Source organism: Acanthisitta chloris, unplaced genomic scaffold (assembly GCF_000695815.1).
Source record: "Acanthisitta chloris isolate BGI_N310 unplaced genomic scaffold, ASM69581v1 scaffold34417, whole genome shotgun sequence".
NCBI classification, from domain to species: domain Eukaryota; kingdom Metazoa; phylum Chordata; class Aves; order Passeriformes; family Acanthisittidae; genus Acanthisitta; species Acanthisitta chloris.
The window spans coordinates 15500-29668 of record NW_008682640.1 but is presented as its reverse complement, the minus strand read 5'-3'; the positions used below and the strand labels follow the sequence as shown (position 1 = coordinate 29668).

The 14169-nt window shown below is 43.8% G+C and overlaps 1 protein-coding gene across 1 annotated transcript in view; it reads right to left on the bottom strand.

Annotated features, from left to right (window-relative positions):
* The window catches only part of LOC103805944 (kalirin-like), a 55106-nt gene extending 45009 nt beyond the window's left edge, over positions 1–10097 (bottom strand). The window contains exons 1-4 of the mRNA XM_009078609.1: positions 9783–10097; positions 8871–8975; positions 5147–5242; positions 3398–3528 (exon numbers count right to left, since the gene is read on the bottom strand). Of these exons, the coding sequence (XP_009076857.1) occupies positions 3398–3528; positions 5147–5242; positions 8871–8975; positions 9783–10097 (647 nt within the window). The remainder of the gene's footprint in view (positions 1–3397; positions 3529–5146; positions 5243–8870; positions 8976–9782) is intronic.
* Positions 10098–14169: the final 4072 nt, after the last annotated feature.

Genomic DNA, 14169 nt, shown 5'->3' with positions numbered 1-14169 from the left:
TAACCCCTCTTTCCTCCTATCCCTCTTGCCCCCACATCCCAGACTGATGCAAGAGCAACAGCACAACCAGCCACCTCTGACCTCCTCTCCTCCACCCCCTGTGCAGCCCCCTGAGAGCAATGCAGACCTGTCCTGACACATTTTGCAGCAAGCAGAAGATTTCTGGCCCCAGCCCTCTGGCTTTACTCAAGATTCATCAATTAAGTTTTCATTTGGAAGTTTCCAACACTTGGAAAACAAATCCCCTCTCCTGTCATAACTAAGAGCTTAATCTTTCAGACTAGGTAATCTGTGTGTGGGTGTCAAATGTTTTAACACTGATTTCAGAGCTAATAATCCTGGGTAGGAGAGTCATCTAATGAAGGCCTGATGGATGCAAACAACAGCGAGCTAAAAAAAGTCCCTCCTTTTATAAGTCAAACCGACTAATCACACAATGTTCTTTCGAGGACAATTTCAAAAAGTTACAGCTTGCTGCAGACAGTTTGCCTCTCAGTTACGCCAGTACATAGATTTGGCACATGACAAATAAACCCCATCTGTGCTCAAGTTTGCTACAGCAGTAACAAGGCTAACAAGATAGAGGAGTGCTTTCATGTCTAATATTGCTCTGTCTACATCAATCAGCAGAATGACCTACTTGAAGCGATAGGGCTGAGGGCAAACAGTGCTAAGATAAAAGCCTGGTTTAAAATACCTAGAGGGGAAAAAAATAGCCTGGCATTACAAGGAAAGACTTGGTTATGAGCAGTTACTGAGAAAAGAAATCCTGCTCCTGCTGCGCTCCCAATGCATCCCTTGCTCAGACAAAGCAGAGGCAATACTTAGGACACGTGGCAGAGGAAGGTCAAAGAGTTTCTTGTTGTTTGAGAGTGAAATCCAGCCCCCTTGGCAGAAGGCAGGGCTGGCAGCCGCCACACCAGATGCTTGTGCTCTCCGAAGTGCCCTGCCAAGTTGTGTGCCTGGGCAGTAAACACATGCAGGGCAAAAGGCAAAAGGCTGCTGTTTCACAGAGCAGCAGCATGCAGCCTGGACAGGCGTGTGCTGTACAGGCCCCCCTCGCTGGCTGAACCCCTGTGCCCTCCTGAAGGGCTCACTACGTCCCCTCTGCCCAGTGAGGGTAGTTTTCAGCTCACACCACCTCCGTTTGCATTGCTCCCCACAAGCACAGAGAGCTGCTGAGGGAATGGGGAGAACCTTTCCCAACTACAAGGTTACTGAAAGGATCCACCTGGCTAAATTCTGCTCTAAAACTGAAGCAGCAGGTACCTGCAGTATATAATGCTGCAGGACATGCAGGCAAGTGGGTGTGAATTAAAAACCAGGTTTCTGGGGAACAGACGAAACCTGCAAATTTACAGCTCTATTAGGATCCCGAGTTTGCACCTCCACTGTTTACCTTAAACTCGGCACCAGCCTTCCTTTAGCTTCCCTCTTTCTAGCAAGCAGACAATAAACCTTGACCATCTCTATTTGTTCTCTGAAGCCTACCTGACACAGCACCTTAGAGGTATTCCTAAATTTAAGTTTTTTAAGATGCATGCAGCCAAAAAGCCGAGTTCACTCATCTCCTCTGACAACGTGGAGCAAGGACAGGCAGTTGTCTGGAAAGAGTCCTGGTCACCAGCAGGTATTGACTACATAGCTGTATTTAAAATGGCATGAACTGGAACAAGGGTAAACCCTCTTCACTTCTGTTTGAATCCGAATATCTGCATATCTTGGTAATTCTGTATTCAATCCATACTGAACAATGACACTCAATAAGACTATTGTCTTACTGCTCATAGAAGTACAGCAATCAGCTAACTGCTGTCACACGTGTGCTGCTGGGGCCACAGGACATTACTCCTTGTGCCTGTGCAAGGATTCAGCTGCGATTTTGCAGGGAATAGAGGGTCACAGCTCGAGCTGGGAGCTCAGCTGCTGCACATGACTATGAAATTAAACCCAGAAAGCTGCAGAGATACACAACACAGATACAAAGGAACTAGAGGGGAGACAGATGTCTTGTGCTGAAAGCCACTAGCAGGTGCTCCTAAACATCCTGGTGTTTAGTTCTGGCAGCTCCTAATGACATGTAACATGCTGCCAGTCTCCCTGCCAGAAGCATCTCACTAGAAAGTAAGCCTGTAGCTATGCATACAATTGCTAAGGTCTCCGCACTAAAACTGCAACTTGCAGTTAGCTGCCAGTTACCTAATTACTGAATTGCTACAAGAGAAACCCCAGAACCTGCAATACTGAGGAGCTTTTAGGAAACACTCACAGGCAGAGATGTTTCCTGTGGGAAGGCTGACAGCTGCCTAGTAGAAAACTTCTCCCATTCAGAAATACATCAAGGAGTGTCATGTCCCTGTCTGCTGCTGGGAGTTGCTCCAGTTTCTCATTGTATTGCTTTTCAGGCTTCCTACAACAAACTGCAGGAGCAAACAATGACTTTCACAGACCTGTGACACTTTGCTCCTACTTCCTCTTCTACTCTTACCCACCTCCTTTTTCTCTCCCAACTTGGTTTCCTTCCCTGCTTGGCATCTTTCCCAAATAGGCTGCTCTTCTTCAACCTCTCACCTTATCACGCTCCAGTGAGAGCTGTATGGAACGCTACTTTTCCCCTCAATCTACCATTTGATTAGATAGCTACAGTAACTCTTGTTAGTGTAAGTACAAAGAAATCAGCTACCTCAGCTCTCTTTCATATAATTCCTGATTCTGTTTCTCCAATTCTCTGTGTTCCACAGCTCAACTATGAATTTAAGAAATGCTTTAACCATTATAAGCTGTGAAGGAACAAGGGTTATTTCCCTTAAACTTAAGGGAGTGTACAGATAATTTAAAAAACAACTTTCATGAGCTGTCACCATTTCTTTCCTCTCCTATTACCATGAACATGAAGGTTTCCCAAATGAAACTTTCTCTTCAGTGGTGTGTTTCCACCACAAATGCATCTGAATCCTGTCCTTTCATTTGCTAATAACTGAGGCAAAAAATATGATCTCACTCAAAAAATCCTAGTGGGATTCTCTGTTCTTTTCCTTGAAGGTAACTAAGAAGGTCAACCATATATCCCTCCTTGAGAGCTGATTTCACCACTGGCAATTGCAGTAATTACCAATGCAAACATCTCAGTCATACTTGTTGAGCTGTTCAGAGTCTTTTACAGCAATACATATCTGCTATCTGGGGTAAAAGCTATACATTTTAGACTGATGATGAACTTCCACTGTGTGGAAGTGTTTTTATTAAGTGGTTTTACAGGTTAGGAAAAAACAGAGGCAAGCAGAACAGATTTCCTTCCAGTTCCATGCCCATTAATTGACTACAAAATATTCTTTGAGTGCTGCTGTGTCCTCCTTGGGTGCAAATTTTAGAAAGAAAAACGAGCAATACAACTTACATCCTGCCTCTCAATGCTTTGGCTTTTTGTTCCTCTTCAAGGTTTCGTGGGGGAGTTGAAGGCGTCATTCCTTCATTTAAGCAGCCAGTGGCATCTTTTAAGCTTCCTCGGTAAGATCCTCCTTCAAGGGTCTAAAAAAACCCCAAAGAACAATAGAATAAACATTGTCCTTGACTTCCAGCAACAGTGTTATCTTCTGTTTCAAGTCAGTTCTGCAATAAACACTGCAGTCTAAAACCAAGCAGAGTATTCAGCAATACTTTCACACAGGACTTAGAGAAACACAACCAAACTAGCTTTGGGTTGATGTAGGACCCCACAAAAAAGCATTAAAACAGAGAAGATGCTTGTTTGTCAGAAGGTGGAAAAAACGATGTTCCAGTAGCCCCATGAAAACTCTTCCAAATTATTTCAAAACAACCTGGAAATACCCTGATGTCTCAATCAGGACCATTGCTAAGCTCCAAAAGCCAGAATTCTTGTAGTAAAGTAAAACACAAAAAGAAACAGAAATAGAAGGCTACATAGTAACATTCCACAATAATTACAGTTTCCCCCAAATCCCTGGAAAGTAATTGTAATGGCCCAACAGACTGTATGCGGGGGAGAGAAAATAAAATATCCTCCAAAAATATGTCTAACTGGATTAATGGAATACTTTTCAATTTGTTAGTCCCTCGATGGAATAAAATGACTTTTGAGTAAATTTTCTGGGAATATCCTTCTTGGTTTCCCACGTCACAAAGAGCTCCTTCACCACTCACTCCTTATCAAGAACCCTATGAACGCTGATTCCCTTCATGTACCAGTATCTCACACCAAGAAAACACCAAAATCCTCTCGAATGATTCACTAGATAAAGCTGCTTGCACAGAGTTCCAGTAGTTTAATGATCACTGCAGGTAATTTTTGCTTTTACTCTCTTCATCTTTCCAGTATATGTAAGGAAATGAACCTTTTCTTGGCTCATCATAACTCTCTCTTAATCCTTACTTGCTGATTGTGTTAAACTTGTTCAAAGCAAGCATTTAGCTAATTTTAGAGGTCCTGGGACATGTAGAAAAAGATTTAACTTTGATATTAACATTTTGAACTGCTTGGGGAAAATTTAAGAGAGGCCAAGATATGAAACAGGATTTACTCCTTGTCCAAGAGACATGGGACCAGACAGGGAGAGTGCATGATACTGAAAATTTTGAACAAATTAATCCCAGAGCATTTTTATTGCTTATCCCACTCCCTGCCAGAAAGAGTTGACAATGCAGATTAAAAGCGACACATGAATCTTTGTAAAATTGAAGCACAGCTGTGGTACTTCAAGGAGTTCTGTGCTTCAGAGGGTCTTTTCAGGGAACCCTGAATGCCAAACAAATTCACATTGGGTAGTAAAACTTCTGTGCTTCAGAACAAGCTTTAAAACAAAACAAACAAAACATCCCAATGTGTAAAATATTTAAATACCAACAAGACCCCAGAAGGAGTACAGTACTGTAGCTCATGCTCTGCAAAGCCCACTCCAGAAGCCACTTTTGACTATGCAGCGAGAGCCTACATGAGATGTAGGCTTCATCTCACCTGGGGAGCAAAAATATTAGACACTACTGAGAAGCAGAGTACATAGCGTTAATAAAAGCATAGCAGATGAAGGTAGAAAGCAAGGAAACCAGAAACAAGAGGTAGCCTTTAAAGCCCTTCCTTAGAGTCATATCAGGCCTGTGGTATACACAGTTTTCACAACACTAAACTTACCAGCTTAGTTTTGACCAACTTTTCTATTGCACTGACAAGATCCGCAGCAGTTGGGACATCGGAGGAGCTCTGTCGAGCAGCTAGCAAAGAAGAGGACTGCAAGACACCAGGTTGCAAAGGAAAAGCAAGTTAGCAGGATGAGAAGGGAGTAGGAAACCAAGCGGTCAGTGAAGAAGCTTCTGAGACAGGAGAATGAACATGTAAGGGGAGCTGAAGGGTTAGAGGACCACATGCATGGGCAGGTGAGCGACTGTCAGACAAGCATGGAATTGCCATCCATTTCTGGCTGCACATCTACCTGCAGCAGTTCCAAGACTTGGAACCAAGGAACAGTGTCAAAGAACTGAAGTTCATTTATAAACAGGCTACAATACTCTTAAAGTCTCTTGGTTCCGCCTTCAGAGGACATCTACGATCTTATAGGCTCCAGAAAATTGATCTTCTTACTGCAGATGTAAGAAATTACCCCCTCCCCCACACATACATATTTAATTAATGCAGTTAAGCACAAGGTACACATGGAATTACAGACATTAAGGGAGGGAGACAGGGGGGAACAAATCATTCCCCCTCCCTTCCCCACAGATCAATTGTAACTCCAAATGAACTTGGATTACACCTCCTACACATGCAACTTCAGCCACCTAAAATGTGTAACTCTTCTCTCCCCTCTCTGCAACCAGTGGAGAGAAAATGCCCCTACGTGTTTCATTTATCCTAGGTACCTGGCACAGAAGGGCAGAAACACTTCTTGCAGATGCCCACTTTTCCCTATTGGCCTTAGTCAAGATACTTTCAGTCTCGCCTCTCTGCTTGTCTCTTGGTTGCAGGTATTTGATTTTAGGTGCCTGACATCGTCTCATGCCTTTCTCTGCATTCAGGTAGCCACAGCTAACAGCTCCTGATTGGTACTGGTATCCAGAAATGCAGAAACCTCTTCAGTGTGCTCCCAAGCACCCCATGGCACTGCAGAGACCAGACTGTGTGAAATACTCTTTTGGTTTAGGGTCTTTCCTCTATATGGGCATATACCACTTGGTCTTTGTCCTAAGAAACCTCACTTTGAACACTCAAACCCACTTGACAGCTATGGGAATTGGGATTTCTTAGCTCACCTGTATGTACATTTCTTCTGAAGGCAATACAAGCACTGATTAAAACTATAAGCCCTTTGATAACCTGCTTTAAACAGGCTGCCACTGACTACAGCATGGCTAAAGTTTTATAAATTTTGCATTAAACTTATTTAAAAGCTTGTTCATCTCTCAGCTGCTTAATAAAAGTCTTCTGGAGAGCAGCTATTGCAGCTAAGTCACTGTGCAGGTGCTAACAAACATGTATCTGAGATTAAATAGTGCTGGGGAGCGAGAGGTGGAGATGTGATGGCAGGAATTAGGCAGCTGGCCACCTCTTTCAGCAGCCCTTTGGGGAGGCTGCTCCTGTTGAGTGACACAGCCCCAGGAGGAGGAAAAAAATAAAGCAGAGGAGGTTAATCCTAACCAGAAGCCTTGTGACAGAACAGAAACGTGAACAGCCTACCACTCATCGTCTTGTCTTTCACAAATTATACATCTAATCAACAGGTCCAATTACAAGAACAAAAACTACAGATAATCAGGCTAGTAATTGAGGAATTAGGCTAGTAATGCAGGAATCTCATACAAATGTAAAACCTTAGACAGCCTGTTTCACTTGCAATGCAGACATGTCTAGTGAAAATAGGACTGAAAATAAGAATTTTGAAGAGATATTGGACAAATACATTGACGACAACTGCCAAACACAACCATTCTAGCAGAAGGAGTCCAATTTTTGAAGGCACTAAACAGCTGTTGCTCTTGCTTATTTTAACTGAAATTGCTCAATATCTCTGAAAAGTAAATAACTGCAGGATTCTGAAGGGAACATGGAAACATTTGCTGCCTACAAGACTTTCAGGGTTAAATAAAACTTCAGTGATTTACAAGAGTCTGGTTTGCATATGGCAAATCAAAATATGGTAGTTCTATTTCCCAGGAAGCAAATGATGAATGTCTAACATGAAGAGATCTTGCAATTCGTCTTTAAAAGAGCCTCTAGGAGCAGTGAGGCACAATTAGTGCTACCTTGCAGATGGGATTGGGGAAAGTGTCACCACCTGCTCCATGCAGACATCTCCCACCTACCACAGCTGCTGCTGGTCCAACCTAGGCCTGTGCCTGTAAGCACAGAGGTAGGACATGAGCAGGGAGCTGTGCACAAATTGACACTGTTACAGAGCTTTTGGTTCCAGCACAGCTCAAACATGGCTAACACAGTGCTCCTGTGCCTGGGATTTCAGGACACATGTTTGTGTGCTTTAGTTTTTTTCCCCCATGACAAAAAGTTGAGTAGGGGAAGAAAAATGGAGAGGAAAAGGGTTTCAGATGCATCTTGCTCTATTTAACCTTTGCTTTTAGGAGTGGGTGAAGAAACAAGATGCCAAAACACTCTATAAAGCTCAGACATCTGAAGCAGAAAACAGTTTAGTTCTACAACATTTACTCTGTCAGAAATGTATTTAACAAATACTGAAATCACATGGCATGTTAGACACCAAAAATAGCGACCTGAGTTAAAGCAGTTTTGTTTTTCTTTCAAAAAACCCAACAAAATAAAACACCCCCCCAAAACATAAAGCAAACTAACCCCCAAACATTTAGCTAAATGCCATGGGGAGCTAGCCAGGAACAACTGCTATTGTGCTGGGCATGGATCCACCATGACTCTGCTTCGCTGACCTTTCGCCTCTGCCCCTTGCCAGACAGCCAGCAGCACATGCAGCGCTCAAAGGGCAAGAATCCACGACTCCAGCTGCTTCCTTCTGGTCTTGCTACCACCACAATGTCATAACATTTCCTGACAGATTAGCAGCAAGCCCCCAAATCCTTTATTCCATCACTCTGCTCCTTAAGTCCTAGAAATATTTACATCCTTCTCTCTCTGTATTTCCAAACTCCTGCCTGAACCTTCCCCAAGAACATTCTGGATTGTTTTTAGTTTTTTTTCTGACAATTTACTAATCTCCCTTATCCTTGTTCTTTGCCTACAGCAATTACAATCAGAGGATAGCGATACAGAAGTGGCAGTGCTAAAAACAGATGCCAGCAGGAAAGCAGGAAACTGCTAAACAGGAGGATGGTTTTCTACAAGAGACACGACAGCACCATGAAAGGGTGGGGGAGGACACGTGCAGACGGGACCTGCACTGACTGTGAATGCAAACCACTGTCACAGCCATATCCACAGATTCTCACCCCAAGTCCAAGACAGCAACTGAAGGACTCTGCAAGCCAGTGTGCCATCTACCATGGCAAATTCTGACTTAATGTGTAAGAGACCCTAGCTGAAAGCAGAGAACTACCAGCACCAACACGGTGCCACCAAATGCCATTTCTTCTGCTACAGCACTTTTAAAACAGATGTAGAAAACACACATTATCAGCCTGAATGGAGTTTCTGACTGCACACAACACAGGCACACAAATGACCTGTCATGAAATGGGATGCCAGAGCTAAATTGCTTATCCAGTGCTGTTTGTAAATCCAGTTGGAGAAAGGTATTAGATTATGATTTTCATATAGAACTCTCTTATAACCACAAATCTAGGCCCTGGATACTAGAAGACCACTGCAAAACCACTGTCATATAGCTATGTGAGAAATGCACTTAAACAGAAAAATTATACAGTAGAGGAGGCCTTACCATGTCATCTTGGGTTGGATCATTGTCAAAAATCTTCATAGGAGGAGGAAGAGGTGTGTGAGACTCTTCATCTGGCTCATCTTCTCCCCAACCCTTCTTGCTCTTCTGAAGAAAAGTTAAATATAATTAGAAGCAGGGACGGGTTTATCTTTTTACATGTCTGAGCCCTACCACCAGGCTCAGTATTGTGTTGTGTGGAGAGAATTGCAGCTAATGCAAGAGAAGCAATAAAGACATAAGGTTTTGCCAGTTAATCCTGGTTACAGAAATACAGTTTATAGGTCATCCGAGCAGCTAAGGCAGTTACAGCTCTCTGTGTGCTGATAGAAAAGCATTTTTTTCATTTAAATGCAAACAGTACAATGTACTGTTTTTAAAATGTGTTCCTCTATTTGTGTTCAGTTAATATCTTCTGCATTTTTTGCTTTTAATTACTCATTCACTTACTCAGGAAAGCACCATTCTGGTAAGGAACATGCCAGCAGGAAAATTACAGGTACAACTACATAGCAGATAGAAACATGGCTATTTCTCTGGGTATTTTCTTTCAATGAGAAATTACATTGCCATGGTAGGATAAAGGCAATATGAACCTCAGCAAGAAGTGATAACAGCTGCTCGAGAAAAACTTAATTTCTGTCCTTGGCAGCTTTCTAATAGACTACTAAAAAAATTTAGTCAAAGGACAGTAATCTATGCAAACTCTGAAATGCTGTTCCCTATATATATATATTCTATTGCCCTTTGGATGACAAAGCTGTTTGCAACACAGCTTTAAACAATGAAATTTTACGTAGGATTCGCTGTTCCCTCTAGATCCTAAGGGAACTGCATTTACTCAGGCATGACTCACACACCACAGAGGAGACTATCGGACATATGGTCTTTCCCGCAACAAACACCAACACACACCTCATCTGCACTGTCTCCTTGAGGAGTGGTTTCATCTCCAGTCTTTGGTGAGCCGAGGTCAAAGCTCTTCCTGCCATCTCGCACCTTCTTTTGTTTCTTGATGTTGCTCTCGGTTTTCCCACTGTTCAGCCGGCGCACAGGACTAGTCAACCATTTCTTCAGGGTGTTGGTCGAGCGCTTGGGGCCAGGAGAGCTCTGGATGGAGTTGAGGGATGGCTGAGGTTGTAAGTTGGCCACTGAATCAGACTTGCCCCCGTTGTCATTAGAAGAGACTGAATATGCATCTGGAAGAAAACGATGCAGATGAGAGCTCATACCGGCACCTCCTCTACTCCCTAGTGCACATCAAGCGCTTGGCAGTACTAAGCATAAAAATACAACCTGCATTGACGAAAGGTTTTGTGACCTATGGACATTGTGTAAACTTTATTGCACACCAGAGAGAGGAATATGCCCTCCAAAGGCCATTTCCCACAATCTTACACGCTTCTCTCATTTAATACCACACTGTCTGTCCTTATGAAAGATAATAGACAGCAAAGTTGTCCATTTTTTTATGAAGTCTGATTTGTATGCTAAGGGTTGAATTTCTCAGCTTCTTCCCACAATTTCATTGTGAATTGTCAGGAAGGAAATAAGCACACAAAGCAGATTACTATAGGAGACCTGACAGCCACCAACATGTTGTCAGGTTCTGATTCTGTAATTGCTGTTACCAGACCCCAATGACATGACTGCTAGTTAGACTATTTATTAACTTTTGAAGTACCTTAAAATTATCTCCCTAGACCCTGAAAACAATCTGTCAAAGAGTTCACACCTTCTCTAGAACTAAGAAACTGGAATGAACAATTACAAAAGATGACAAACTGTTCAAACCAAAGGAAACTCTTAATAAGGAGATACAAAACAGGCTTAAAATTACAAAATAGTTCCATTATATCGAAGTAGGAGATCTGCTGAACTGCATCCAACTGCAGTTATCAATACACATGTTCAGACTAGCACCTTAGAAATGGGTGCAACCTCTCTTACTCCCCCCAAATGCAACAAACCAAAGATGTGCCAATGTCAGTAAGGCTTTAAAACCAAAACAAACAAGTTGCTCAAAGATTTCCCAATTGCCCTTTAGGAACAAGTGCCCTGCTTTCAACTTTCTGAAACCATGGCAAGGTAACTCCCTCCCCAAGAGCAATCAGGGACCAAGATGTTTAATCCCACACAGTTTAAGATTAATATTTTTTGTTTACAGAATTCAAACATTGTTACACTCCTGTAAGATACATCTCAGGCTGTACATCAGAAAGCAGTCAGCTGATGTTATTAAACATTTTTAGACTGATATCTCTGAATCTTTTATCTGCCCCAGCAGTAACAAAAACCGATAAGTAACAGCACATGAAAATAGCCTGGTGCATCCAGATATTCTCAGATCAGGAATAAATATGATTATAGATGCTGTGCCATACACATGCTGAGAGGGAGCTATTCTCCCAGAGAATCATTACCTGTACTGTTTTAGAAGCCACTTTCTGCTACCTGCATGTAGAGCTCATACCCCGCTGGGCAGAGCTGCTGCTTGCAGCTGGCTGTGCAGGGAGCAGAGACTGCAGCCTGCCCTGTCTGCCAGCTTGTACAACCATGAGAGGCAGAAATTTTATAACCATAGAGAGCCTCAGTCAGAAGTTGAACCAATAATTTATTACATACCTGAGGTCAAAAGTTAAGACTTTGAGAACATACAGAAATAATTTTAACAAGCTAGAGAAAGTCAAAGTTCATTTCCCAGACAGGAAGAAAATTCAAATCATCTGTCTTATGACAACAGGAGGAGTGAGTGTGAGAGGGGCTGGGAGAAGGATGGATCCCAGGTGGAGCTGCTGGGGACTTTGTGACATTCCTCTGTAAGGGCAAAGTAGCAGTCTTATCTCAAAAAGGCCTGGGTTTAGCTAGGTCCTGTTGATGTTATTTCATGTACACGAAGTGGCATTAAATCAACTAGTGCAAGATAATGTTTGTCAGTGGCCAGCTTATCTTCCACTCAATAGGCTTTGGATAGTTCTCCCTCACAGGCTCCACGTGATGCTCTGTGAGTTTATCAGTGCACTTTGCGTCAGCAAAACTCAGGGTTTCATGATGGTGACTTTGATTTTCCACGTGCCCTCGCCCCCACCCCGGTAGCACTGAAAGCTCTGCAGGCAGTGGAAAAAGCTTGAGGGCTCTCTTGCCAAGGGGCTTCGCAGAGAGGAACACCCTCAGGAGCTCATGCTCCCACTGCTGCTGCAGGAGGATTAAGTTTGGGAATTACTGGTGCAAAGGGAGCTGGGCTGTAGTCACAGAAAGAGAAATGCTGGAAGAGATCATTCTGTGGGGCTGCCATTCCCAGCCATTCCCATTCCCCGTGTCCCCGACTGGGGACATGCTGCCTTTCCTGGGGACTGGGCTTGGTGGGAGGTTGAAGAGAACCGAGGACAAGCTCATCTCCCCACATGTCAGTTAATTAATGTACAGAGAGGTTCTTTAACAGCCTGTAAGTAATGTGGCCCAAAGCCCTACCTCCAGTTGACAGCATTTTGCCAATTTAGTAAGGATGCTGATAGGAGGCTAAAGGAGCCTGGGACAACCCCATCCACCCCAAGGGTTTGTTACTGAGACATGTGATCCCACCTCAGCTAAAGGCAAGGCCAAATCCAGGAACCCCAAGGTCCATGATGGAAGAGGCATGGACCTCTCTTTCCATCAGGAAACACACCTGGTTTTACGAGCATGGCCAGGCCCTGGCCTTGCTGCCTCCCTCTCCTTTTCCCAGGCAGCACAGCCACAGCTGGAGCATGGACAGACACACAGCACCTCTCCTGCCATGGCACTCATGCACCTCTGCAGACCTCCACAGCCACTAGCCATGATAAAAGCCAGCCCACAGGTTTCCAGAGGGAGGCATGTTACACCGTGCAATGGTCTCGTTTGAACAAGGCTCTGGATTTTCTGGCTCAAGGTCATGCCTTGGTGATGAAAAAGGCTGTTTACCAAGGGGTTACTAAATATCAGTCATGCCATGCTGTATGCAGCCCTGGCGGGTATGAAGTCCCCTTCTTTTTCCTTGCATGCTGACCTGCCCTGGCTGAGCACTGTAAGGCTGAGCCAGAGCCCAGGCTTTGCTTGGCCCATGCAGCCCAAGACTGGAAACATGGCCTTATCTTGCCTTTACATGGCAACATAGTCTTTTTTTTTGGGAGAGAAAGGCTGGTATGAATTTCCCTGTTCTCCAGCCACTATGAGAGCCCCTCAAGTTTGGGTGACTTTTCTCTACCCAGCACCCTACATATGTTCAAATCACTCCCATCCAAACATCCCAATTCCTGCTACTGCCAAACGTGTGCTAATCAAAAGCCACACAGAGAGTCCACACGCCATATTCATAACCTTTTTTCTTTCTGGTTTTTAAAGGAGCTGCAAATTTGAACACACTTATGAGCAAGTCACACTTGCCACTTGCCAGCCGTGCTGAGAACGGTTTCCTCTGCATGTAAAGCAGGTCACCTCGACACGGCTGAGAGGCAGGACTGGAGCTCAAGGAAGAGTAGTGCTCACAGAATGAGACAGAAACATGAAACACAAAAAATCTGCCAGGAGAGACTTTGAAGACAGCCTCCTAAGCTGCGCTTGTGTGAGCTCCACTGCTTCTATGGCACATAGGGCTACAAACACATTAATCATGACACTTGATCCTGGCCTGAGCTCCAGACACCAGGTGGATGGAGCGGAAGAAGAGGACACGTTACCGTGCTCTTCTTGCAAAGCACTAGCACATAAGTGCTTTGCAAACTGCATTAGTAGAGCTGTTTGGAAACACAGTTTGCTTAAGTAAAAACAGAGTGCTTTTGGAAAAGATGCAGCAGCTCATTGCATGATAATTCAGCAGCTGCTGCTGCCTGCAAGGACCAGCTAGCCAGCGGCTGTCCTCACACTGCAGTGGGTCCACAGTGAGCTGTCCTCCCACCAATGTCCCAGGACACACGTCTAAAAAAAGGTATTTGGTGAAGCGAAGTGGGTGTAGGGAGGTCAGCAGACTCATGTGGCTACATTGATTTCCTGGCCAAACCATTCATTCAGACAGAAGAATGATGGTTTCCAAAAGACTCCTAAGCAAATCTCCAAGAAACTTCTGGCAAGAGGACTGTGACAGATACTTAGCCAGACCAAAGAGCTTTAACATTCAGAGCTTTTGCACTGCTGGAGCCATGAAATGTTTGTTGTTGTTGTTGCTCAAATGAACAGACATTTATAAAAGAACAGCTCTTGTACATGAAAAATGGAAGGTTCCTGTTCTGTGCAACCTTGGGTGAAAGGAAAATGAAAATCTCATAGACCTGGTTTTACAGGCACA